Consider the following 25,816-nt stretch of genomic DNA (forward strand, 5'->3'; position numbering starts at 1 on the left):
GTGGAAAGGTGATTAATACATTACACAGTGCAGCATGTGAACTAGAAAACGAGCATCGGGTTTTAGTAACGCGGATCCTGATGAAAAATTAGCTTTGCCTTAACTGTGTACTTCTGGAGAGTTTATTTTCTGTTTAAACATTAATTCTAGACCATATGAAAGGCTGGCTCAGTACTGTCTGCCCGCAGACCAAGCTCACCATGACAGACTTCGGAGAAATTCTAAAAACAGTTGGTGATTTTGGGAGATTTCAAAAATGTTTGGTGCTGCTAATTTCTCTGGCATCTCCTAGCATGGGGTTCCACATGTTCAGCCAATTGTTCATGGTTATGCATGTGCCTCATCACTGTGATACAAGCTGGATCCATGAAATTAGTCCAAACCTGACTAAAGAACAGCAGCTGAACCTAACCATTCCTAGGAAGGCATCTGGATCTTACAAGGAATGCCACATGTACACTCCTGTGGATCAGGGAATGGACTCCATCCTAGAATATGGACTTAACTCCACTGAGACGTGCCAGAAGGGCTGGGTCTATCCTTCAGAGCAAGAACCAACGTTGGTAACTCAGGTTTGTAACTACACTTTTGTTCTTGATGAATACAGATTCCTTTATTGCAATGATAAAATCTTTCTACTTTGAAGTCCCCTGGCTTCTGGAGATGTCAAGCTATGGGTGATATGGCAGAATTTAGACCTTTATTTTTTATGTTAAGCATTTTAATTTTATTGGTTTAAACTCACAGTTGCAGGAAATTATGGGAGGAGTGTCAGACAATAATTTAATGACCTTGAGATTCAAAAAGTTGAACTGTATAACCATTAAACCACACAGTGTCAACTTCACTTGTCAAAATATACCAAGTAAGTATCCTTAAATCAGACTTGAAGTTCTTAACCAGCATTTTTCCTTCTTTGCCTCGCTGTACATTTTAATTACTGATGGAAATATTTTTTGGTTTGTGTGTGTGCGGTGAAATTAACGTTTGCTGACATTGACGTATTACTCAAATGTGCGAGTACAAAATGGGGCATAACTGACTAGGCGGCAGTACTGCAGAACAGGATCTGGGGGTTACAGTGGATCACAAATTGAATGAGTCAATAGTGTGATGCTGCTGTGAAAAAGACAAACGTTATTCTGGGATGTATTAACAGGGTCACATGTAAGACACCGGAGGTAATAGTTCTGTTCTGCTTGGCACGGGTGAGGCCTTAGTCTCCGCACTTGAAGAAAGATAGGGACAAATTGACTCTCTCCAAAGAGCAGCAAAAAATGATAAAAACATAAGAATGGTCATACTGTGTCAGATCCAATGGTCCATCTAGCCTCATATCGTGTCTCCAACAGCGGCCAGCACCAAAGCTTCACGAGAGTGTACAGAACAACCTGGCAGTTGGAGTGAACCACCCCTCTCTTCCCCTCCCAGCATCTGTCAGAGGTATAGGGTTGCCTCCCCCCCCCCCTTCAACCATCTTGGCTAATAGTCATTGATGGACCTTATTCTCCATGAACTTATCTAGTTAATTTGTGAACCCAGCTCTACTTTTGGCCATCACAACATCCCATTGCAATGAGTTCCACAAATTAACTGCGCACTGTGTGCAAAAGTATGTGAAAGGCTGTTATAAAAAGGCCTGTGATGAATTTTTCTCCATGTCTGCTTAAGGTTGGATAAAAAGTAATAGACTTAGTTTGCAGCAAGGGAAATTTAGGCTGAACATTAGGAAAAACTTTCTAACTATAAGGATAGTTAAACTCTGGAACAGGTTAACTAGGGAGGCTGTGGAATCCCTGTCCTAAGAGGCTTTTAAGAACAGGTTAGATAGCAGCAGTTGGAGATGGTCTAGGTATCTTTGGTGCAGCCTCATTACAGGGGCCTGGGCTAGATGACCTCTTGGAGTCCTTTGCTGCCCTACATTTCTATGTTGAAGATGTGAGGGAGAGTGCTACATCTGAGCCATTCTTTTTAGGTGACAAATCTGAGGAACTGTCCCAGATTGAGTTGTCAATAGAGGAGGTTTTGGAACAAATTGATAAATTAAACAGTAATAAGTCACCTGGACCAGATGGTATTCGCCCAAGAGTTCTGAAGGAACTCAGATATGAAATTGCAGATCTACTAACTGTGGTATGTAATCTATCGCTTAAATCAGCCTCTGTATCAGATGGTTGCAGGATAGCTAATGTAACACTGATTTTAAAAAAAGGTTTGAGAGGTGATCCTGGCAAATACAGGCCGTTAAATGTTACTTCAGTACCAGGAAAGATGGTTGAAACTATAGTAAAGAACAGAATTATATGACACATAGATGAACTTGATATGTTGGGGGATGAAAGTCAACATGGCTTTTTAAAAGGGAAATCATGCCATACCAATCTATTAGAATTCGTTGAGGGGGTCAACAAACGTGTGGACAAGGGTGATCTAGTGGATATAGTGTTCTTGGACTTTCAGAAAGCCCTTGACAAGGTACCACACCAAAGGCTCTTTAGCAAGGCAAGCTATCATGGGATAAGAGGAGAGGTCCTCTCGTGGATCAGTAACTGGTTAAAAGACAGGAAACAAAGGGTAGGAATAAATGGTCAGTTCTCACAATAGAGAGAGGTAAATAGCAGTGCCCCCCAAGGACCTGTACTGGGATCAGTGCAGTTCAACATATTCATAAATAATGTGGAAAAAAGGATAAAAAGTGAGGTGGCAAAAGTGAGGTGGCAAAACTACTCAAGATAGTTAAGTCCAAATTTGACTATGAAGAATTACAAGGGTCTCACAAAAATTGGGTGACTGGGCAACAAAATGGTAAGTGACATTCACTGTTGATAAGTACAAAGTAATGCACACTGGAAAAAAATAATCCTATCTATACATAATGATAGGGTCTAAATTAATTGTTACCACTCCAGAAAGAGATATTGCAGTCATTGTGGATAGTTCCCTGAAAACATCTGCTCAATATGCAGTGGCAGTCAAAAAAGCTAACAATGTTAGGAACCATTAGAAAATGGAAGATAAGACAGAAAATATCATAATGCTACTATATAAATCCATGGTATGCCCACACCGTGAATACTGCGTGCACTCAGGTTGCCCCATCTCAACAACAACAACAAAAAGATGCATTAGAATCGGAAAACCATCAGGAGTATTAAACAGCTTCCATACAAGGAGGGATTAAAAAGACTGGGACTATTCAGTTTAGAAAAGAGACTACTAAGGGGGGATAGGATAGAGGTCTATAAAATAATGAATGGTGTGGAGAAAGTGAATAAGGAAGTTTATTTACCCCTTCACATAATACAAGAATCAAGGGGTCACCCCATGAAATGAATAGGCAGCAGATTTAAAACAAACAAAAGGAAATAATTCTTCACACAACGCGCGTGCACACAACCTGTGGAACTCGTTGCCAGGGGATCTTGTGAAGGCCCAAAGTATAACTGGGTTGAAAAATGAATAAGGTAAGTTCACAGAGGATAGATCCATCAATGGTTATTAGCCAAAATGGTCAGGGACTTAACCTCATGTTCTGGGTGTTCCTAAATCTCTTAACTGCCAGAAGCCGGGACTGAACAACAGGGGATGGATCACGCCATAGTTGCACTGTTTTGTTCATTCCCTCTGAAGGATGTGGCACTGGCCAGTGTCAGAAGACAGGAGAGTGGCCTAGATGGACCAGTGGTCTGACCCTTATGGCCATTCTTATGTTCTTAGGAACTGATCTTCTAACAACATACAGTAAAAGCTCTGTCCCTAACTGTACCTCACCCTTGATTTCCCTGTTCTGCCCTGTGTTCTCTCCTTCCATCCTCTTCTCCCACTCACAACCAGGGGTGCTTGGAACAGTTTATGTAGTGGGGGCTGCTGAGAGCCATTGAACCAAACTAAACCCTGTATATGATGTAAACCACTTCAAGCCAGGGGGCGTGTCAGCATCCCCAGCACTCCTAGCTCCAGCACCCATGCTCACAACTTCCAGCCCTTTTATCATGCTGCCCGCTAGGTTTGGAAAAGCCACCCTCACAACTACCATCTTGCCTCTCCATGTTTAAAGGTCTCCTAGAAAACCCTTTCTTTGTTTTGCCTTCTTCTACTGATTGATTATGGCTCAATCCATTCCCATGCCTCATCTTCCCTTCACTTGAGATTTTAAGCTCTCCAGGGCAAGCACCAGTGGGAAACTCTTTTGTAAAGTGCATGGGACAACTTGGCACTTTATATATGGTGTCACTAAGTTCCTTTCTGAGTTACTGGCCAAGCATAAATCAAATTATAGATTCCAAATCTATGCATTCTAATTGGACTCCTTAAGCCTTCTGGAGTACTGTTAATTGTCACATTTTATACCTTCTCTGGATGCTCCCAAATTGCCTTCTAGGCATCTGAATCCAGGCTAGACGATGGATCGATCCCCTTCCTGGCTCTAGTCTAGTCTTTTGTTGTGAAAGGCTTTGAAGAAGTAAAAGTTCGCCCATTGCTGTTGGGAAGACGGACGCTCAGGATAGCACACCTCTGCCTTTCAGTGAGCTATTTTTGAAAAGGCTGGCTATACCTAAGCTAACTTGTCTGAAAGAAGGGTCTCTGTCTGTAAGGAATTGGTTGGCAATACATAAGAACATAAGAATGGCCATACGGGGTCAGACCAAAGGTCCATCTAGCCCAGTATCCTGTCTTCTGACAGTGGCCAATGCCAGGTGCCCCAGAGGGAATGAACAGACAATCATCAAGTGATCCATCCCTGTCGCCCATTCCCAACTTCTGGCAAACAGAGTGGCTGAGGTTCTGTTTTCTATGGCATACAGTTGTTGGGACTCGTATCTGAGTTACTGCCCATTCTAATGTTGTTAAAGATGTAAGTGAACCCACAGCCTTATGCAATGGAGGCATGTTTATATAAATGCTGTTGCAGTTACCCCAAACTTGAAGGAAATATGCGTGCACACACACACAATGCATCTATACTACTCAACTGCAGGGGAAACATACTGGAAAGCAATAAAAGTAGAAGGCACTTGGAGTGAGCGTGTACAGGGCTGAGTCATGGTGATGGACGACCTCAAAAGAACCTTGGTGGATAGGCTACAGCCTATCCATGTAGCGACGTTACATCGTGGGGCAGAGAGTGAGAATGGATTCTCCTGGTATCTCTGGTGAAATGCACTTGGAATATTGTGTTCAGTTCTTGACACCTCGTTAGTACCTCTGGTTGAAAATTTATTATTTAAAAAATGTTTTTTGCCAGAAAATGTGTATATTTATATAAATATAATTTTGCAAAACAAAGTGGGTTTTAAAATTTCCCAGGTTTGTAATGAAAACCAAAATTGTTCAATTTCTTATTTTCTCCCCTATTGGCCCCCTTTTATTAAGAGACAAAAAAGAGAAGGGGGGGGGGAGGAAGAAATTGAAGTGAAAAGCTTTTTTGTAAAATTTTTTTGAAGAAATAAATAATTTAAAATAAAAATCAAAGGTTTCCCAAACATTTGCAAGCTGGTTTTGGTTTTTGACCAGCTCTACTCGTTACCATTTTGATAGAGTACATTTGGAAACTCAGAGTAAAGAATCAGGAGGCTGAAGTTCTTGTGACTTATTGACGAAAGAGTGAAAAAGGTGGAATGTGAATTGGTTGGTCGACATGTGGTAAAGGAGGACATGTTTTACATCTCCCTGAAGGGGTCTAACCCCAAAAAGGAAGAGGAGCAGTTTACTGTGGCACTTATTGTAGCAGTGAAATGAAGGGTAGTGGGATCGATTTATGAAAGGCTGAATATTGAGAAAAGTGTCCTTACAGTGAGATCCCTTAGATGATGGAATAATCTCTCAAGGGAAGTACTGAGATCTCCATTGCTTGTGGACAATCCTGCCCCGCCAGGGGGAGGGACTGAATGACCCTGTAGGTCTGATCTTTCTGGTTAGTATTACCTATGAACACATCAAAGACTCAAGTGACACTAGATGCTGACTGGGGTGGTGCTTTGGTAGGTGAATGGTGGTTTGGCATTAGAGGCCGTGTACCTTAATCTCCGGTTCTCTCTGGGAATGTTTGTGCTGCTAGCAGGTCTTGAATCCAGCCACCAAATCAAGCCACTTTAAAATTAAACCTACTTTGTTCCCTTCTTTCAGTTTGACCTGGTATGTGACCGAAAAAAGCTAAATGACATCTCCCAATCCATTTACATGCTGGGACTTCTCCTTGGAGCTGTGATCTCCGGTTTGTTAAGTGACAGGTAAGGAGAAAGAATGATCAACCTGCACAAAGTCAGCAGCATAACCTCACTTGGGGGTGTATAGTATAGGGCCTCGCAGCTGCAGGGCTGGTGCACAGGCTGGTGTGGTTAAAGCATTGGAGCCTAGGCCCTGACACTCATGTGCCCTGTAGATTAGGGCAAGTTACTCAGTCATTTCTGTGGCTGTTTATTATTAAAGCTTGTTGAAAATGGGGGGATTCTATGTCATTTGGTTCCCTCTCTTCTTTTCTATACCCCAAGAAGCTACCGACACCCTTAAGGAAAAATCCAGTCTTTGTGGTATGCCTCAGGTAGATGCAATATGTGTTAATGATTACAGCATCCGATCTGACTAATTCTTCTCTTGTACCATTGGGGGATAACCCGCACCTCAAGATCAAGGCCAACTCCAAACTTAAGACAATCTGGATAGAAAAAGATTAACAAAAATTAAAGATAGAATACAAGATGATAGACTGGCCTCCTTCGAGTACGTAGCCAACAAATATCAGCTACTGCTGACTCACAGTTCCTTCTTTCAGTGACTATGCTCACAGATTTACGCATAGATAGGGGACAACTGGACCGTTTTTAACTCTCTTTCTCCTCAGAAGAATGTGTTAAGAAATATAGAAACAGAAAGCACTTTGTAGGAATTATTTATATATGGCTTCGTGCTTTGCAGCACCCTCTTAATCTCAGTCTCAAAGCAAACTGGGGAAAAGAACTTAGTCTTACTTTCTCAGCAGACACCTGGGAGAGGGAGGACATCTGACCTAATGTAAAAGATACTTCAAGTTCTTTATCCTGCAATTCTTCCAGAACAAGATAGTAAACAGGCACTACGGGATTCCAGAGTGTGTGTTTAAGGCTAGACAGGCAACACACAGTGAGTATTGCAGATGCACACAGCCACATGCCAACCTTTCACACATCCTCTATACCTGTCAAAAAAGGCATGTGCACTGGAATACTATATTTAGTGCTCTCATAAAAACTCTAAGTATCACTATTTCCCCTTCTCCAAGCTTGTGTATGTAACCATTCTGCCCATCTAAGTTGGCAGCAACAAGGGCCAGGTTCTGTATCTAGGGGTTCTGTTTCAATAACCAATGCAAAACTGGCTCGAGCCCCCACGCAGTGACCTGGGACAATTACATACCACCCCCGGGCGCCTTTAAGAGGCAATACTTCCCCTCTCGCAAGCACAGAGTCTGAGTGTAGCAGAAAATGTTTAATAACATGAGGTAAACGACACCAGCATTAAATTGGAAAAAACACCACAAACAGGATTCATAACACAAACCATGAGCAAAAGACCCACCCCAGCAAATTGGGCCATGTCCTTTCCCTTTGGTTCTTGAGTCCAGCAACCCAAAAATCACCCAGAGTCCCCAAAGTCCAACAACCCCCAAAGTCTCTGTCCCTGGTCAGTGCAGCCCCAGAGTAAAAGGGAGTCACGCAGAGTGTTAAGGGTCACCTTATGTGATCCGAGGCTGACCGGCCGTCTCTCCGTGGGGTTCCGCCACAGCCTTCACCACGAGCCAGTCCACTTCCTGCCATCCCACAAACTGCTCTGCTCTGAGCTGCTCCGCTCCGCTCACCGACCTGTGAGCCGCTCCAGCTGTCCCCACAAATGGCTCCGCTCGCCGTTCCTTGGGCTGCTCCAACCGTTCCCACAAGGCTCCGTGCTGCTCCTCCAGCCGTCCCCGCAAACTGCTCCGCCAGCCGCTTAGCAATATATCTTCAGTCTCTCCCACTAGTTAACACAGCACTCAGTGACCTCACCTCTTAATAACTTTAGCTCTTTTGTGATTTCAGCTCGTAGTAGGGGAGCCCCAGTGCTGGTGCACCATTGGCCCAAAGTGAATTCAGCTCAGCAGCAGCTCAACTAGACTCCTAATAGAATCAAAGTTAGCTCTGACATTCAACAGTGGAGAGAATAGGTGGTACAATTGGTGTTTCAGGCCCTCAAAGGGGGCCCACACCATTAGGTATAAATACCTATCCCCATCCCCTCTTAATTCACTGGGTTGTGGAACCCATGTCCCTTGTCTAGCGATTGCTACTTAGATGATGGTGAGACCCTCTGTCATAAAACTGTTTCATTGTCCTTGATTCACATAATCAGGGTAACAACACTTTATTCCTCCTGCCCCAATAACAGAGAAACTGGGGATCCCACCCCATCCAAAGTAATCACTATCAGTTGCTGTTGTCTCATGACAGGCGGGTGGGTGTGCCTATGCAAACAAGATCAGCCCCTGGAGTTCTTTTCCACACTTGCCATAATTCACCACCAGATGTCAGGGTAGAGCTCATCCTGACTCTGCTTACATGTATATTAGGGGTGCAGCAATTATTTTAGTGACCTAAAGGGTTATTTTGAGACCATGGAAATCTGCAATGCCTTCCACATACATACAGACTTGCTGAGTGAGATCTCTACTACTTCACGAATAGAAAAAATGACTATGTCTAAGAGAAATGTGAAAAAAATACAAGGGTGTCTGGTCACACGTGAAACTATTGCATACCTTTGCAGCTTAGCATACATTAATCCCCGATACTCATAGACTATGTTCTGACTTATTTATCTATTAAATCACATCAATAATTAATAGCCTGCATGACCTTTATGGGTTCAGGTTTTTCTGTTTTTATTTGTTTTTCAATGAACATTGAACTTTATTATTTATACGCTATTGCCACTTTGTGTACATATTTATATATGTTTTGTTCTATGCTTATATTTTATAAAAAAACAATAAAAATAAAGTTTAAAAAATGTGGCTAACTGATAAGTCTCAAACTGTAATTGTAAATAGGGAATCATCAGCAAACAAGGCGGGGCCTGCAGGGATTGGTTCTTAGCCTTGTGCTATTTAACATTTTTATTAATGACCTGGAAGAAACATCGTTTTCCGGTGACACACAATTGGAGGAGTGGTAAATAATGAAGATGACAGGACACTGATACCGAGTGATCTGGATCGCTTGGTAAGCTGGGTGCAAGCCAAAAATAGGCATTTTAAATGTGGCTAAATGTATACATCTAAGAATGAAGAATGCAGGCCATACTTACAGGACTCTCTCCTGGGAAGCAGTGACTCTGAAAAAGATTTGGGGGTCATGGTGGATAATCAACTGAACATGAGCTTCCAGTTGGACACTGTGACCAAATCCTTGGATGAATAAACAGGGCACTCTTGAGTAGGAGTAGAGAGGTTATTTTACATTTGTATTTGGCACTGATGTGACTGCGGCTGGAATACTGTGAACAGTTCTGGTGCCCAGAGTTCAAGAAGGATGTTGATACCTTGGAGAAGGTTCAAGAAGAGCAATGAGAATAATTAAGGGATTATAAAACCTGCCTTATAGTGATAGGCTCAAGGAGCTCAACCTGTGTAGTTTAACAGAGAGAGGGTGTATTGATTACGGTCTATTAGTACCTATGTGGGGAACAAATATTTAATAATGGGCTGTTCAGTCTAGCTGAGAAAAGTATAACAAGATAGACTGGAAATAAATGTTAATTTTTAAGTCAGAGTAATTAACTATTGGAACAATTTACCAAGGGTTGTGGTGGATTCTCCATCACTGACCAATTTTAAATCAAGATTGGATGTTTTTCTAAAAGATCTTTGCTGGGAATTACTTTGGGGAAGTTCTGTGGCGTTGTTACACAGGAGGTCAGACTTAGACAATCACAATGGTTTTTCTGGCCTTGGAATCTATGAAGGTCTATTCCCCTTCCAGGGCTGCTGTTGCTGACAGAGCTAGACTTTGCCTTTTTATGCCTTACCTCCGAGCCTGATATGCCTTGTAGGTATGGTGGGGCAGGGCTGCTTAACCCCATAGCAGTTCATTAACCCTCACCTGGCTGGTGCGGAGTTTGTACACCCTGCCACAACCAAGCTCCCAAGTTGGACTATATCTCCCATGAATCACTGCTGTTACCCCTCTTGGAGAGGGGATCGAGTGCATCATGGGAGGTGTATTTTGACAGGTTTCAGAAGGGTAGCTGTGTTAGTCTGTATCAGCAAAAATAACAAGCTTTCGTGGGCTATAACCCACTTCATCAGATGCATGGAGTTGAAAATACAATAGCAGGTATAAATACACAGCCCATGAAAAGATGGGAGTTGCCTTACTGAGTGGGGGGTCAGTGCTAACGAGGCTAATTCAATTAGGGTGGATGTGGCCCATTTCCAACAGTTGACAAGAAGGTATGAATATCAACTGAGGGAAAGTATCAGAGGGGTAGCCGTGTTAGTCTGGATCTGTAAAAAGCAACAGAGAGTCCTGTGGCACCTTTAAGACTAACAGATGGACGTTGCATCCGACGAAGTGGGTATTCACCCACGAGAGCTTATGCTCCAATACATCTGTTAGTCTTAAAGGTGCCACAGGACTCTCTGTTGCTTTTAACTGAGGGAAAATTATTTTTTGTAGTGACCCAGCCACTCCCAGTCTTTATTCAGGCCTAATTTGATGGTGTCAAGTTTGCAAATTAATTCCAGTTCTGCACTTTCTCATTGAAGTCTGTTTTTGAAGTTTTTTTGTTGAAGACTGGCCACTTTTAAGTCTGTTATTGAGTGTCCAGGGAGATTGAAGTGCTCTCCTACTGGTTTTTGAATGTTACAATTCTTAATGTCTGATTTGTGTCCATTTATTCTTTTGCGTAGAGACTGTCCAGTTTGTCCAATGTACATGGCAGAGGGGCATTGCTGGCACATGATGGCATATATCACATTGGTAGATATGCAGGTGAACGAGCCCTTGATGGTGTGGCTGATGTGGTTAGGTCCTATGATGATGTCCCTTGAATAGATATGTGGACAGAGTTGGCAACGGGCTTTGTTGCAGGGGTTGGTTCCTGGGATAGTGTTTCTGTTGTGTGGTGTGTAGTTGCTGGTGAGTATTTGCTTCAGGTTGGGGGATTGTCTGTCCTATCTTGGGGCCTCTCTTTCTGCCACCACCCCCAGGAACATGATACAGTTCTGCAGTGACCTGGAATCCTATTTTCGCCGTCTCCGACTCCAGGAATATTTCCACCATACCACTGAACAGCACGCTAACCCACAGAAACCTTCCTACCAATGCTACAAGAGGCGGCAGTGGACTATAACTGCCATGAGTCGCTGCAGGAGTATATCCAAATTGAAATATTTTGGCTTTTTTCAGGCATTTGATTTCAAACGAAAAATGAACTTTCCCCACAGAAAGCAGCCATTCTTTGTGAAAAATTTCAAATTGTAAAACACCCAATTTTCTGTCAAACGTTTTGACAGAAATTTTTCAACCAGCCCACTTTATTAGAGGCTCCAGCTGAGATCAATGGCCCATTGTGCCATATGCTGTACAAGAAGCAGATAGTAACAGTCGCTCCCCCGAAGAGATTGCAATGTAAATAGACCAGAAAGACGGAGAGATTAAAAAGTTATTGGTGGTGGTGGTGGGGCATTTTCTGAACTTCTTCCTTCCTCCCTCCCCCAACCATCTCAGTCTCACTATTCTCCTCACAATTCCCTGCTCCCATTTTTCCTCATCCCCTTCTACTTGTGTTCTTTTCCTACATGAAGCAGGCAAGTGCTGGGCAGTGACAGGTACCCTCTGTCCCTTTCTTATGTTAAGAAGGGGTGTATGGAGCTCTGCAAGCTTGTATTTACTGCTAACAATGTACTAAGGTCACTCCTGCCCCAAGTAGCTAAGCTTCTCTAAGGGCTGGTCCACACTCACCCCCCAGTTCGAACTAAGATACGCAACTTCAGCTAAGTGAATAACGTAGCTGAAGTCGAAGCACCTTAGTTCGAACTACAAGGTACTTACCGCGGGTCCACATGCGGCAGGCAGGCTCCCCCGTCGACTCCGCGTACTCCTCTCGTGGAGCAGGAGGACCGGTGTCGACGGCGAGCACTTCCGGGATCGATTTATCGTGTCTAGACAAGAGGTGATAAATCGATCCCAGAAGATCGACTGCTTACCGCTGAACCTGGAGGTAAGTATAGACGTACCCTAAGAGAGACAGAGGATAGAATGTACAGGGCAATTCAAACATGGGGAGAACTGAAGTGGATTTGGTGGCTATGGTGGTGTTTTAAGTATAAACTAAGAAATAAACATCTTTCTGATGTGACCCCAGTTACCTCAAAAGAGGAGATGCGAGAGTCCCTCAGGAAGTGTCCCACTATGATGGTTGCTAATTAAATGTCCCTTGGATGTTTCTCAAATCCATTCAAATGTGTCCATTGCTTTGCCTTCTGCTCTGTCCTGTGGAGTCTTTCAGAAGGTGTGTCCACACACTGATTGTCTTCTAGCTCCCATTCACAGTCCCTCGCAGGGAGATTGTCTGTCTGTTGTTAGAAGAACTCCTTTTGGGTACCCAGCTAGGGTGACCAGACAGCAAGTGTGAAAAATCAGGACGGGGTGAGGGGGTAATAGGCACCTATCTAAGCCAAAGCCTCAAATACCAGGACTGTCCCTATAAAATCGGGACATCTGGTCACCCTATGCCCAGCTCACACCACTTTAAAGGGGTCTGTTTTTTCAGAAAGCGCTGAGCCACCCACCCTGTGAAAACCAGGCCTCTTTAAGGTACGTCAAGTTGTGGATCCAAAATCAGCAGTCACTTCCAATAATCTAAACCAGAACTCTGATTCTACAGCAATACCATTTAAACACTTCTTTTCTGCATTGTATCAACCACCAGTATATCCATCCAGGCTCTTACATTGATGCCCATCACAATAGTACTTGGGTGCCTCTCTGGCTTTAGGAGATAATGCTGACAGTAGCCTCAGAGATTTACAAATATGTTTCCTCCCCCAGGATAGGTCGGCGTCCGGTTACATTGCTTTCCATGCTTATGATGGGGGCATTTGGTGTTGGAGCAGCCTTTGCACCGAATTTCTATGTCTACATGGCTTTGAGATGTCTTGTGGGTTTTGCTGTGTCTGGTTGCACTATAAGCACAGTGGCCTTAGGTAAGATTGCCTCACTACTAGAGTTGTTTTAGCTTCACAATATCTGTGGTCTTACAAAAGGCCATGAAAAAGTCTGCTGGACAAAAGTGCTGTGGAGTTACGTACGACCTGTTTTTAAAAATGTGCTTCCAACTTAATGTCTTTTAAATACAGTGGGACTGAGCTTTCTCTCACACTGGTGTAAATCAGGAGTAATCACATTAAAGTCAGGGGAGTGGCACCAGTGAAGGGAAGAGGAGAATCTGGCCCACTATTTACATATTTGGTGGGAGGCAGGCAGAAAGCATAATCAGGGCTGCCAAGAGCGGGTTTGGGCCCCGGTGAAAAATTTTTTTCGGGCCCCCCAGCAAGGGCGAACCGGCTAAACTGGGCTGACGAGAGTGGGGGGGAAGCCGGGCCCCCTTTAAGACCGCCGGGCCCCGGTAATTTGTACCGGCTTCCCCCACCTCTCATCGGCCCAGAGCATAGTTGGAGAATGTGAAATGTTGGTTTATTTGTGCTCGGGTTGTCATTAGTATCTCCCATGAGTGGTTATTAACTATTGTATCTCTGAGATCACTGTCTACTCACAGTCACGAAAGCCCCTCTTAATAACATACTTTACATGTATGCAGCCTTTTTCCCTGGAGATTCACAAAGGTTAGTTAAGCAAGACTCTCAGCAGTACTGAGAGGTAGGGAATTATTATGTATCCTTATCTGGAATAGAAAAAAGTCCTTTAAATGGTGCTGAACCATTAGGATTCTTAGGAGTTCAATCTGTGTTAATGTTTCTAGGCACGGAATGGGTTGGAGTCTCCTACCGGACACATACAGTAGCTATCTCTCATTGCTGCTTTTCCATTGGACAGATGGCTTTGGCTGGCTTAGCTTACGGGGTTCGCAACTGGAAGCTGTTGCAGATTGCTGGATCTGCCCCAATATTTGGTCTTTTCTTTTACATATGGTAAATGTGCTTTTGCCAGAGAGCTCTTCTCACACATTGCAGTGTTGTTTGTGATCCAGGTTACACACGGGCTTTACAGAGTGGATTCATCTACACATCAAAGGGGAGGTTATTTCCCATTATACCCTGATCTTGTAAAGTCGTATACAAAGTTAATGGGAGCTGCTGGGAGCTCAGTGTATTTGACTATCAGGCCACTTTTATTGAGGTGCCTAAATATGGATTTAAGAGCCTAATTCTAGGCAGCACAATAAAATTATTTCTATTGAAACAAAGCAACCCCCAAATACAAACCTGAGCCTTAGTGCCTCAGAAGATCTGCATGTCTCCTGTTGTAAACAGGCACAATCAGATCGATGGTATTAGCACTGAAGACCCATCAGGTAGATGAAGTTAGGGATACAGTTAAGTGGGTAACTGCGTTTTTTCAACCACTTTGTAGGGTCCTTCCAGAATCTGCTCGCTGGCTTGTGATGAAAGGGAAGATAGAGGAAGCCAAAAAACTGCTTCAAAAGGCAGCGTCTGTAAATAAGCAAAGCATCCCACCAGAACTGCTGGATCAGGTAATGAATGGTGGAGTTGGTCACTCTCCTAAAAGGTTTGGAGTCCCCAGGCAGGGCCAGCTCCAGGCACCAGCCCACCAAGCTTGTGCTTGGGGCGGCACCTGGAGGGGGGCGGCGCGGTGCTCTGGCCGCCGGGGAGAGCGGAGCCCCGGCTGGGCTCTCCGGCCTCCCCCCGGCACTCTGGCCACCACTCCGCCCTCCCCCAGGCGCTCTGGCCACCGGGGAGAGCGGAGCCGTGGCGGGCTCACCGCCCTCCCTCCGGCGCTCTGGCTGCCGGGGAGAGCGGAGCCCCGGCCGGGCTCGCCGCCCTCCTCCCGGGGCTCCAGCCGCCAGCGGAGCCGCGGCAGGCTCGCTGCCCTCCCCCCCGGCACTCTGGGTGGTCGGGGAGAGTGGTCTTCGGCCGGGCTCGGTGCCCTCCCCTGCCGCGCTGGGGGGGGGGGGGCGGCGGGAGGCTTTTTTGTCTGGGGCGGCAAAAAAGCCAGAGCCGGCCCTGTCCCCAGGTGATCCATTTGAAAAATGTGCTGCACATGGGGAGTCAGAAATCTCTTGGGGGGGGAGAGCCAGAGGATAAATATTTATATAAATGGATAAAAGAGCTTTAAAAATATTTTTAATGGCTCTTGTGCTTTCTGTGAACAAACAGTTGCTGCGCCAGGTAAATGTCCACACAGAGAAGTTAGATAAACAAAAATAGCCTTGGTTACAGTGCAAGACTCTTATTTCTTAGAATTCTGAAGGACACACAAGAACCCCAAAACAAAGCAAGACAAAGTCGGCTACTCCCTAAAATATAACTTCCCCATCTTACTTTAGGCTACCTACTGCTAGGCCCAGCTGGTATCCTTCCCTACAGAACCCCATAGCCTGCAAGCAGGAGCCCTGCTCCTCTCCTCCACTTTTAAGGTGACAAAGATAAGGGCAACATTGCAGCCACTCTTGATCTGTAATTTTTCTCTGTCCTATCTATGGGGTACAATCACCTTGTACAGGTCTTAAATCAGACACTGGCTTTTTTACAGATCAGTTTGCTCAAGTGCCATGGAGTTTGTTAGATGTTTCAGTTCTTCTCTTTATTATTACTATTAGATATGATTATTTCTACCACATTTTCCCAAAAGTGTCTTGTCAGGAATATTCATCCCAAGAAAAACCTTTAGTGGCCAAAGTGGGGTATTTACAAAAACAGGCTTTGGTGATGTGAATCCAGCATGTCGTGTTGCAGTTCTCTGCCTCTCATCACCAGAACCCTCTTGGTACCAGTCTCCTCTCCCTGGGGTTGTTGGAAGTCATTCCTTTGGCTTCAGTAGGAGATGGATCCAGCCATTGGTTTCTCTTTTATATTTTGACCCTTTTGCTTGTGAATTTTGAAGATGACACCTGAAAAAAAGGGCAAATCTGGAAATATCCTGGATCTCTTCAGGAAGCCGCACCTGAGGAAATCTACTTTAATTATGTGTTATGCCTGGTAAGTCCTCCAAATATTTCTCCATTTTAGAACTCCTTTTAAAAAAAAAAAAAAAAAAAAAAAAAAAGGCATGGCTATCTGGTGTACCGAAATTTTGTAAAGCCACCTAATGTGCCTTCGGTTTCATATTAATGTGTGTCATCTTCTTACTCCCTTAAGAGATGAATGAGCAAATGTACTGTTCTGTGAAACAACACATGTTTTTTTCATGAGTAATAAAGATGAAAGATGGCCTTGTGATCATAATGCTGAATTGGGACTCGGAAGATTTAGATTCACTTCCCAGCTTTGCCACAGACTGTGTGACCTTGGGCAAGTCACTTAATCTCTTTGTCTCAGTTCCCCATCTCTAAAGTGGAGAGGATAACCCTACCTCTCATAGGTGAAAACGAATGTTTGTAAGCGGCTGTTGGAGTGCCGTGTACTAATGTCTGGGTAGGTCATTGATTCACCAGTGACTCAGCGTGCCACCTGCTCTATCAAGAGAACCATTTCCTGTAGCCCTTGGACTATCTTCAGAGGCCTCCTGTCTGATTACTGCTCTCCTTGTGAGATCTCCGCAATCACTGCCCAAACCTATACGGCTATAGCAAGGATCAATTTAAAAGTACCAGTGCAGATATGGCTAGAGTGATACCTTAGTTTCTGTGCTTAATAAAGGGTTTATCTAAAACTGTTCCACTTGTCCCTATGTATAGAAATTAGGTAATAATTTCCTACTATTCTTTAGCTGCAGCCTCTGACTTCACCCTGTCCTTTGTTCCTTTGTTTCTATTACCCAGCATACAATGCCTCATAGGAAAATGATGAAACGATTGCAGAAAGAACACACTCCGGGGAGGCCTTAGTGCATAGCACACCTTTCCTTTTTCAGAGCCCTTTCTAAATTTCTTAATGGAACTAAAACACTTTTAAATTAAACTTAAAAAAAAAAAAAAAACCTATAACCAGCACAGTAGCTGACTAAACAAACCTCGATCAGTCTCTGAAACGTTTCAACAATCTTCCAGTCCTTGTATGTCCCCCTGTTCAGACTCATTGTCAATAACAGGATCAGTTTGTGAATTATTTTCAAGTGATCCCGTCTTCCCACGCTGAACATGTGAATTCTGACTTTGTCCCATGGACTGAGAGTTGTTTATGCAATATCATTGTTCCTTTCTGCTGGGAATTTCTGTACGTCTGACACGTTCCACATTTGCTCACTATTTCTTTGGTGTCGCTATTCATCTATGGCCAGAACACAATCTCTCTAGCTCTCCTTTTTGATTTGGTCTTCCCAAGGTGCCCTTCATGCATTCATTCCAATATTTCCTTTCTCATCCCGGAGGGAACCACAATTGGTGTACCCTTATTATGCATAAGAACAGGTCTTCCTCTTCACATGAGGAGTCCCATTCTGCATTTAATTTAATTTCCTGTTTCTTTGCACACTTCAGCGCAATGGTTAGTTTATTACAGTTTCCACGTATTTGCCCAAATGCTGGGTATTTCCTATGGTCATGCTGGTTGCCACATCGTTGGCATCGTTTCCTGTTTTCTATTTTAATGTCTGTGAACCGTTCCCTTGCTGGCTTAGCTCTGCTACTGAGTCATATGCTTTGTGACTTTCTCTAGGGTTTGTATTTGTTCTGCTGTTTGGCATAAACATATTGCCCTTTCTAGTGTCAGATTCATCTTCCTTCGTGACCGTTCATGGGGGCTTGTTTATTGGTATATCCCAGGACACTCTGGCCTTTAATGAGAGAATCTTTTAGTATTCCATATTGGCAGACCTGTTTGTAAGTCTGTAACAAACCTCTCTATTGTTTCCCTTCATCCTGTGTTCCCATCCTGAACATATATCTTTCACAAGTAACATTTTTTTCTAATGACACAATGATGCTCCAACATTTGCTTTATTTTTGCAAACCTTTCCTCTCTTTCCCCGCCTGGAATGCATTGTATACACCTAGGGCTTCTGTGTCTGCTACTGTTAAGAGCAGGGCAACCTTTTGCTCATTCTCCAGTTTATTTGCCCCTGTGGCTTTCATATACAGCACAAATTGCTGTGTGAACCTTTCCCAGGGATATTCAGCACTTCCCTGGGTTCTCACAGCTGCTGGAAGATTTGCTTACAGGCTCAGTGGCAGCCATTTTGATATTACCTCCCTCACTGGGTCTTCCAGCACTCCATGCCATGGAGTACTTACTCTATAGCACAAGGAGTGGCTGTTTCCCCTCCCCATGGAAACAGGGGTCACCTAACGCTAACCACACTCCTGGAGATGCATACGCTCTACTCTGCTTTGCTTTGCTTTCAGGTTTGTGAACAGCCTGGTGTACTATGGCCTGAGCCTTAACGTGGGGAGTTTTGGCTTGGACATTTACCTGGCGCAGCTTGTGTTTGGGGCTGTTGAAATACCAGCTCGCTTCGGCTGTATCTTCCTGCTGCAGTGGTTTGGGAGGAAGAAATGCCAGGGCTTCTTTCTGCTGCTGGGCGGAGCCATGTGTCTCATCATGACCAGCATCCCCAAAGGTACACAGCAAGTCCCTGGAGTGCAGCCCAACCTACCCGGTACCTGGAGCAGTCGAGTCCCAGACACGTTCCTTTGTCCTCCATTTTCTTTCCTTTCATAGCTCAGCTGACTGGGGCCCTCTCTATTGGCTCCTAACACTTGCTTTCAATGCCTGAGCCACCTTTTCCAGAGATGGCACCCACATGGCTCCATTTCAGATGAATTTCTGGATTTTCTTAGTCTTACTTTCTTCTCTTTACATTCCTGGTTCCATAGGCACCAACTTCTACTGGCGCCGGTGGGTGCTTGACCCCTCCCCGCCCCTGGCCCCGCCCCAACTCCACCCCTGCCCTGCCACCTCCTGTCCCCATTCCAACCCCTTCCCCAAAGTCCCCGCCCCAACTCCTTCCCCAAATCCCTGCCCCTATTCCAACTCCTTCCCCAAATCCCTGCCCCGGCCCCGCCTCTTCCCCTGAGTGCACTACATTCCCGCTCCTCCTCCTTCCTTCCCAGAGCTTGCTACAGCTTTTTGGTGGCAGCAAGTGCTGGGAGGTAAGCGGAGGAGCAGGGATGCGGGGGCGGAGGCAGAGGCAGAGGTGATATGAGGTGGGGTGGGGCGGGGAGCTTGGCTGCTGGTGGGTGCAGAGCACCCACTAATTTTTCCCCGTGGGTGCTCCAGCCCCAGAGCACCCACGGAGTCAGCTCCTATGTCTGGCAGGCAAGCTCCGTAGAACAACGTGGTGTGCCTGTCAAGGAGACACTTCCCTCTTGCAGGCCAAGGAGGAGTTTTTAAGGGCTGTCAGTGTTTTTCTTTTCCTTCCACCCTCCTCATTTTTCCCCTCTTCTTTTCTCTCCTGCTGCCTGTGATCTCACCGCCTTCCCCTGTTGTTGTTTTGGAAGTGCCGGCAGTACGCTCAGCACTGTACAAGATGCAGGGAAACCCGTTACAACTTTCTTTAGAACATGCTGATGCCATAGTTCTGTTCTAGCACTTTTCAAAGGGACTGAAGCGGGCTGGTGCAATTCATGCTTGCTTCAGCCTTCACCAATGCTTTGGGGTTGTTGCGGAGCCAGAGATTTGAGTAGCGACAGTAGCCTGCTGGCATCTGGGTAGGTAGATTAGAAAATCTGAATCCCCTGTGCTAGTTAACATCTCCCAGCAGCTCTCTGGACCCAGAACTCTGCAGACCCCCTCGCTCCGGGTGCACTAGGACCCAAGTAGGGGACTTCTGGACGTTCCAGCCAAAACTGTCCGACTGTTCTCTGACTGACTCTGCTCTGTGCTGACTGGTTGTTTACCTCAACTCTCCCCCTCCCTCTCTTCACCTCACCTTTACTCCACATCTGCCTCTGTTTGCCAGAAGCTGGGAGTGGACGACAGGGGATGGATCACTTGATGATTACCTGTTCTGTTCATTCCTTCTGGGGCACCTGACATTGGCCACTGTTGGAAGACAGGATACTGGACTAGATGGACTATTGGTTTTGACCTATTTTGGCTGTTCTTATGCCTCTCCTCCCCTGCACTGTCCCATCTCCCCCTTTCCTTCCCTTTTCTTTCCATGTAGCTGATCCCCCTCCTAAGTGATCCTCCTCCCCTCCAAAATTGTGGCACTAATGTGCCATTAGCCAACATCACATTGATCACTTTGCTTGTATATTCTACCCCTGCCCCCACCCTGTCTCTGTCTGGTCTATGTACACAGTACTGTCTCATTGTTTCCTTGTGCTCCACTGTTTGTTTTCTCTTGTCTCGTACTTAGATTGTATGGTCTGTGGGGCAGGGGCTGTCACTTTGTTCTGTGTTTGTACAGCGCCTAGCACAGTGGGGTCCTGGTCTGTGACTGGGGCTCCTAGGTGCTACCATAATAACAAATAAGAAATAATCATAAAAATAAGAAAAAAGAATATAATGGGAAAAATTTTCAAAGACACAAAGGGCAGTTTTGCAACCAGCTCCCACTGAAAGTTAATTGGAATTGAGGGCATAATTCTTATTTGTACCTTTGAAAATCTCCCTCTGAAGCATCACGAGCTAAATTTGACGTTCGTGTAAATCCAGTGAATTCAGCGGCTGATAGATCTCTGCTGACTTCACCTGGATGATTCACTGCACCTCTCTATCTGGCTCCTAGAGCGTATTACAGTGTAACTTATCTCAAACTATCATCCAAGAGAGCGGCTACAATTGATCACCTAATAAAAATTGGTCTTTACTTACTGGCAGTTGGCTGAAGTTGCACTGGAAACCTTGGGGATTCTGTAAAGTGTGGTTCTAGTCTGACAAGTGACTGTGTACAGCTGATGCCTTCTTACCCCATGGATTGACTCCCTGTGTGTGTCTCAAGTTGTATTTGCCGACTTCAATGCCAAAAATAAGTTTTTACTCCTGTTGATTCTGTAGATCCAGGACATCTATGGGAACTGGATTTTAATTGGGCTAATAAATCACTCGCACGATTGCAAAAGTTCTAACTGCAGGGTCAAATTCTGCCCCTCATTATGCCGTTGCCCATAAGGGCATAGTCTGAAGTCACTGGGGCTGCGCAGGTGTCATTGGGGGAGCACGTGAAGATGGTGAAGGTTACACAGGATAAATAAAAGCATGATCTGAAGGTAAGGGGCTAGAAGGAATAACTGAGGGCATAATCTGGTCTGGGCAATTTCTGATTACCGGTTATAGTGATGAAAAGGAAAAAAACTCAGCTTACCTTTCAGAATCCAGGGTGAGTTTGTAGGGCAGGTCGCTAGGGAAAGGCTCTTGGCACTTGGTACACTGAATGCATTTGATCTAGGAATTGGGGAGGCGTGATAAACGTGAAACTCTGAGATGCCATCTCTGCAGTCACTTTCCAGACCGGAACCATCCTTTGAAGCTGGTTCTGGTGATTCCCATTGGAGGTGTGTTCCTTAGTGTAGTGGTACATGTATGCTAGCTTTGCCTCCTGGCAGGCCCATATGGGGCAGCCCTAATTGTGCTCCCTCTCCTCTCCCCCCTTCCCTCCCCCCATATAAGCTTTGTATAACAGTATCGCCTTTTGCCACCAGATTTGCCAGTGGTGGTCACGACGCTGGCTGTGATAGGGAAGTTTGCCATCACGGCCTCTCTTTATACCTCCTATGTGTATTGTGCAGAGCTGTTCCCCACTCTTCTCAGGTGAGCTCTCCTTCCTTTTTTTTATATGATGCCTTTGCCCAGGAACTGGGTATACTCTAAGATTGAAATCCTTAGGCTATTTTCACCACTAGGTGGGTTTTATTATTTTCACTGGTAATGGAGGCTTTCAGGAACTAAATAGTGGCTCAGAAAGTCCAGAGAGTTCTATTTGATATGATTCCAGATGATCTGGATCAATCCCTGATGAAAAAATAGCCCTTCCTCCTATAGTCCACTCTAATTTCTCAGCAGCCCCACTCTCACCTTTTCCACAACTGTAGAACAGGCAGTGGTCAGTCTCCAGTTTTGATCTAAAAATCAAATGGATTAATTTGAATCCAAGATGCTATGGTGGTGTGGGTCACAGACATTGATAGAGGGAGACAGGATCCTTGTATTGCTCTGTATTAACGGCTTTGAATTGAGACAAGATGCCAGACTGGATGACCACCTGCATCCCTTACTGTCTGAGAGGCAACATGGCCTGAGAGCATGGAGCTGGGCTGACTATTTCCTCAAAAACAGAATCCACTAGTTTTTCCTCCCATCTACCCACTGGTGGATTGTGTTTCATCAAGTTAACCTGTTTGGAAAACACCTTCCTTTGGCCACTGTTTTTTTTCGCAATCATCAATTACAGTCAGTGATCAAGACCCCACTGAATTGAGCCCCATGGTGGTTTTAAGCAGCTTTCTCCAAACATTGGAGCCCTATCTACAATATTGCCCCTACTGATGATAATGCAAAGATGGGAGATTTCCGCAGATATTTAAAGACAAGAGGCTGTTGATTGACTTCCAGCATCACTTAACATCCTGGGAAGTAGGGCACTGATCAGGGCTTGAACTGGGATTCTGCCACGCTGCAGAACAGAACAAGGATCTAGACCACTGGAGACAACCCCATAAGCAAAGACCTTCTACTGCATCCTGTTCACACCGTCCCTGCTTTCCTCTGTTACTAGGCAGACCGGTTTGGGTTTATGTTCTATGTCAGCCAGAGTGGGTGGCATCATCTCCCCTCTGATTAGTCTCTTGGACAAGTACCGTCCCACTATTTCCATGGTGATATTGGGAAGCACTCCAGTGATTGCAGGAATCCTCTGCTTCCTGCTTCCAGAGACGTGTGGCAAAGAGCTTCAGGATCACACAGAGGCAGCTGTGGCTAGCCAGCGGTAAGTCCTCAAAATGCGTTTGCAGCGTTTCCCATCCCCCTCGCCTTTTCACATGTTGTTAAGTGGTGGTGGTGGTGTTTTGCCTCCCTCTTCAGTGGTATTCAGGCAACTGAGACAAAGGCTATCCCCAACTGAGCTGCCAGCTCTTTTAGACCCATCCGTGAATGAAATGCACCAATCACCCACCTCCCACTTGCACTGTCAATACTCATGCTAGCGGGTGGCTTGACAGGATCTGATTCTGAAATGAAGAGGCTAAGCACTCTGATTGTGGGGGTATGGAGGGGAGTCAGGTGTTACAGAAACTGGGGAGGCCAACCTGTAGGGAAATGCCAATCCTTATGTGCCTCTCATCCGGGCACTAACGTCCTAGTATTTCCCATGGGGAAACACATGTGCCCCCCCACCCATGCCTGCTTGGCTCTCTTGTGCAAAGTGAGTCTTGATTTGCCCCATCTGGAATCTGCTCCCAATCCTTTTCCAGCTCTGCCATCAGGCTGTGAGCATGAGGCTTCCTGCTTGCTGAGGTGAGCACCATCTTCTGGCGGTGGCAGGTGGGGTCCAGCAGGTTGAAGGGGGCTGTGACTTTGTTCAGGGAAGGGAGAAGGGATGAAATTGAGATTCTTCTGTGGGTTGGAAGGTGCTGAAGAGAGCAGTGGAAGAACTGTGGAAAAGTATATATGCTCTCAGTGGCGCAGGGTAGGCTGTGTTTGGGGCAAGTGGAGTGTGAGCTGGGCTACGGGGAAAATGGCCATGGTTCCATGGCAAGCCAGTGGCAAAGCGGGAACGGCTGCTGCAATTTCGAAAAGTGTCCTTTTCCTGTACTTAACCATATTCCCTTTCATTAGGTCCTGTGAAAATGTCAACGGTAGCTATGAAGTTGGACACTTGAAACTAAAAGAAGACAACCAAGATTTTGGACACACCAGGAGCACACGCTTCTAGTTAAGCCAGCCATAAGATGCTGAGGAACAAGGACTGCAAGCCATCGGTGGATTCAGCTTGGGTTCTTCATTTACACTAACTCCCCAAGTAGACCAGCCCCCTGCCAGCTCTTCTTCTCCTCAATCTGATTTGCCTTCGCTAAGCTCCCTCTTAGTGCTTCCCAGTAAGTACTGCAGTTAGTCACTCCTGCTCTGTTCAGTGAGTGTTGGATAGAACAGCCTGGCTGGGAGAAAACTGGAGCTATAAATTTAAGATAAAAATCTGAAATTAGGACAGAATGAACATTTTTTTTTTTTCTCTCCTCACTTCCCGCCATGTGCAACATGTTTGGAAACTTTCCCAAGTGTGAGTTCTATTAGACGGTGGAATAGCCTTGCAAAGAAAATGAATCGTGCAATATATAAAGGCAGACTGGATACAGCCCGAGAAAACAATCCCATGGATAGATTACATTAGATAGCTAATAAGCCTTTTCATCTCAAATTCTCTCCCTTATCTACCCTCACTTCAAACCCGTGTACCTTTTACCTAGCGTTACCCAAGAAAGAAAAGTCTAGTTGGGTTTTTGCTGCAGATACAGCAAGCAATGTGCTGGCATCCCTAACGGGGAGTAGCTGGGCTTAGTGAATAAAATTAAAACCTGTGGAGAATCCTTTGTGTTCTGGAGGCTCTGTTTCCCTTTGTGGTGGACAGGGTCGGCTCTAGGTTTTTTGCCGCCCCAAGCAAAAAAAATTTTGGCTGCCCCCCACCCCAGCTCTGGGCTCTCACCCCCCCCAACCAGTGCCCTCCCCCACCAGCACCCCCTGCTGCCCCAGCCCTGGGCTCTCTCTTCCCTGCCCCAGTGCTGGGCTCTCTTTCGCCCCCCCCCCCACCCACACCCCCTGCTGCCTCAGTGCTGGGCTCCCCCCACCAGTGCTGACTCCGCCCACTCCCCCCTCGCCTCCAGCCGGTCCGGCACTGGCAGGATCAGGATAAGCAGCAGGGCTCCTGGGCTGTGCCTCAGCCCAGGGTCCCTCCAGCCAGGGCTCCCGCCTCCAGGACCACCCAGGAGGGCAGAGCCGAGGGGACCGTCCTGGCAGGGGGCTGAGGAGCTGGGGCAGAGTAGCCCCAGAAGGAGCAGAGCCCCGGAGAGTGGGACGCAGGCCTCACACGGCAGCACCCTGCCCTCTATGGCCTCGCTGCTGCTGCTTCTGGCCACCCTGCCGCAGCCCCTGGGCAGCTTGGTGCTGGGGGGGGCGGCCTCCCTGCGGCACCTACAGGTGGCTCCACGTGCCCCATGGGGCGGCCTCCAGCCCGAGTGTTCCCCACTCGGAGCCTGCCCAGCCCAGCCACAAGGTGCAGGCGCTGCTCCCCCGCGGCGCGAACCGCAGCGGCCCCAGGGCACCCCTGCGCATGACGTGCTGCTGCTTCCAGGGCTGGCTCTAGGCTTTTGCCGCCCCAAGCAAAAAAAAACAAAACACCGGAATACCGCCCCTGAAAATGTGCCACCCCAAGCACGTGCTTGGTTTGCTGGTGCCTAGAGCCGGCCCCGGTGATGGAGGACCTATTTAATTTGTCCAGCCAAGAAGACTGGAGTCTTAGCAGAGAAAACCATACAGATAGTGCCCTGCTCTAGTGATGATTTGGCAGACGTTCTATTTGATTTCTTATGCCACCCCCTTGGGTACGGTGAAGTGGGGCGACCGCCCCTGGCCCCACGGGTGGGGAGGTGAGATGGGAGGTGGGCAGGCGAGCGGGGTGAGGCAGTGGGGAGGCAAGCAGCAGGCGGGGGGGAGGGATGAAGAGGTGGCCCCCCCCCCGAACCTCCCCCTTCTACCAGCCCCTCCTGCCTGCCAGTGGACCCCTTTGATCAG

The 25,816-nt window shown here is 46.1% G+C and overlaps 1 protein-coding gene across 1 annotated transcript; it reads left to right on the top strand.

Moving 5' to 3' along the window:
• Nucleotides 1-200: 200 nt before the first annotated feature.
• On the top strand, nt 201-24,709 carry LOC117871999 (solute carrier family 22 member 13-like). The gene is made up of 10 exons (XM_034759926.1): nt 201-572; nt 6,127-6,230; nt 13,062-13,216; nt 13,993-14,161; nt 14,604-14,724; nt 16,095-16,189; nt 18,493-18,707; nt 21,736-21,844; nt 22,809-23,018; nt 23,867-24,709. The coding sequence occupies exons 1-10, from the start codon at nt 201-203 to the stop codon at nt 23,961-23,963; spliced, it is 1,647 nt and encodes a 548-aa protein (XP_034615817.1). The 3' UTR covers nt 23,964-24,709.
• Nucleotides 24,710-25,816: the final 1,107 nt, after the last annotated feature.

The sequence above is a fragment of the Trachemys scripta genome, chromosome 2 (genome assembly GCF_013100865.1).
Source record: "Trachemys scripta elegans isolate TJP31775 chromosome 2, CAS_Tse_1.0, whole genome shotgun sequence".
NCBI classification, from domain to species: Eukaryota; Metazoa; Chordata; order Testudines; family Emydidae; genus Trachemys; species Trachemys scripta.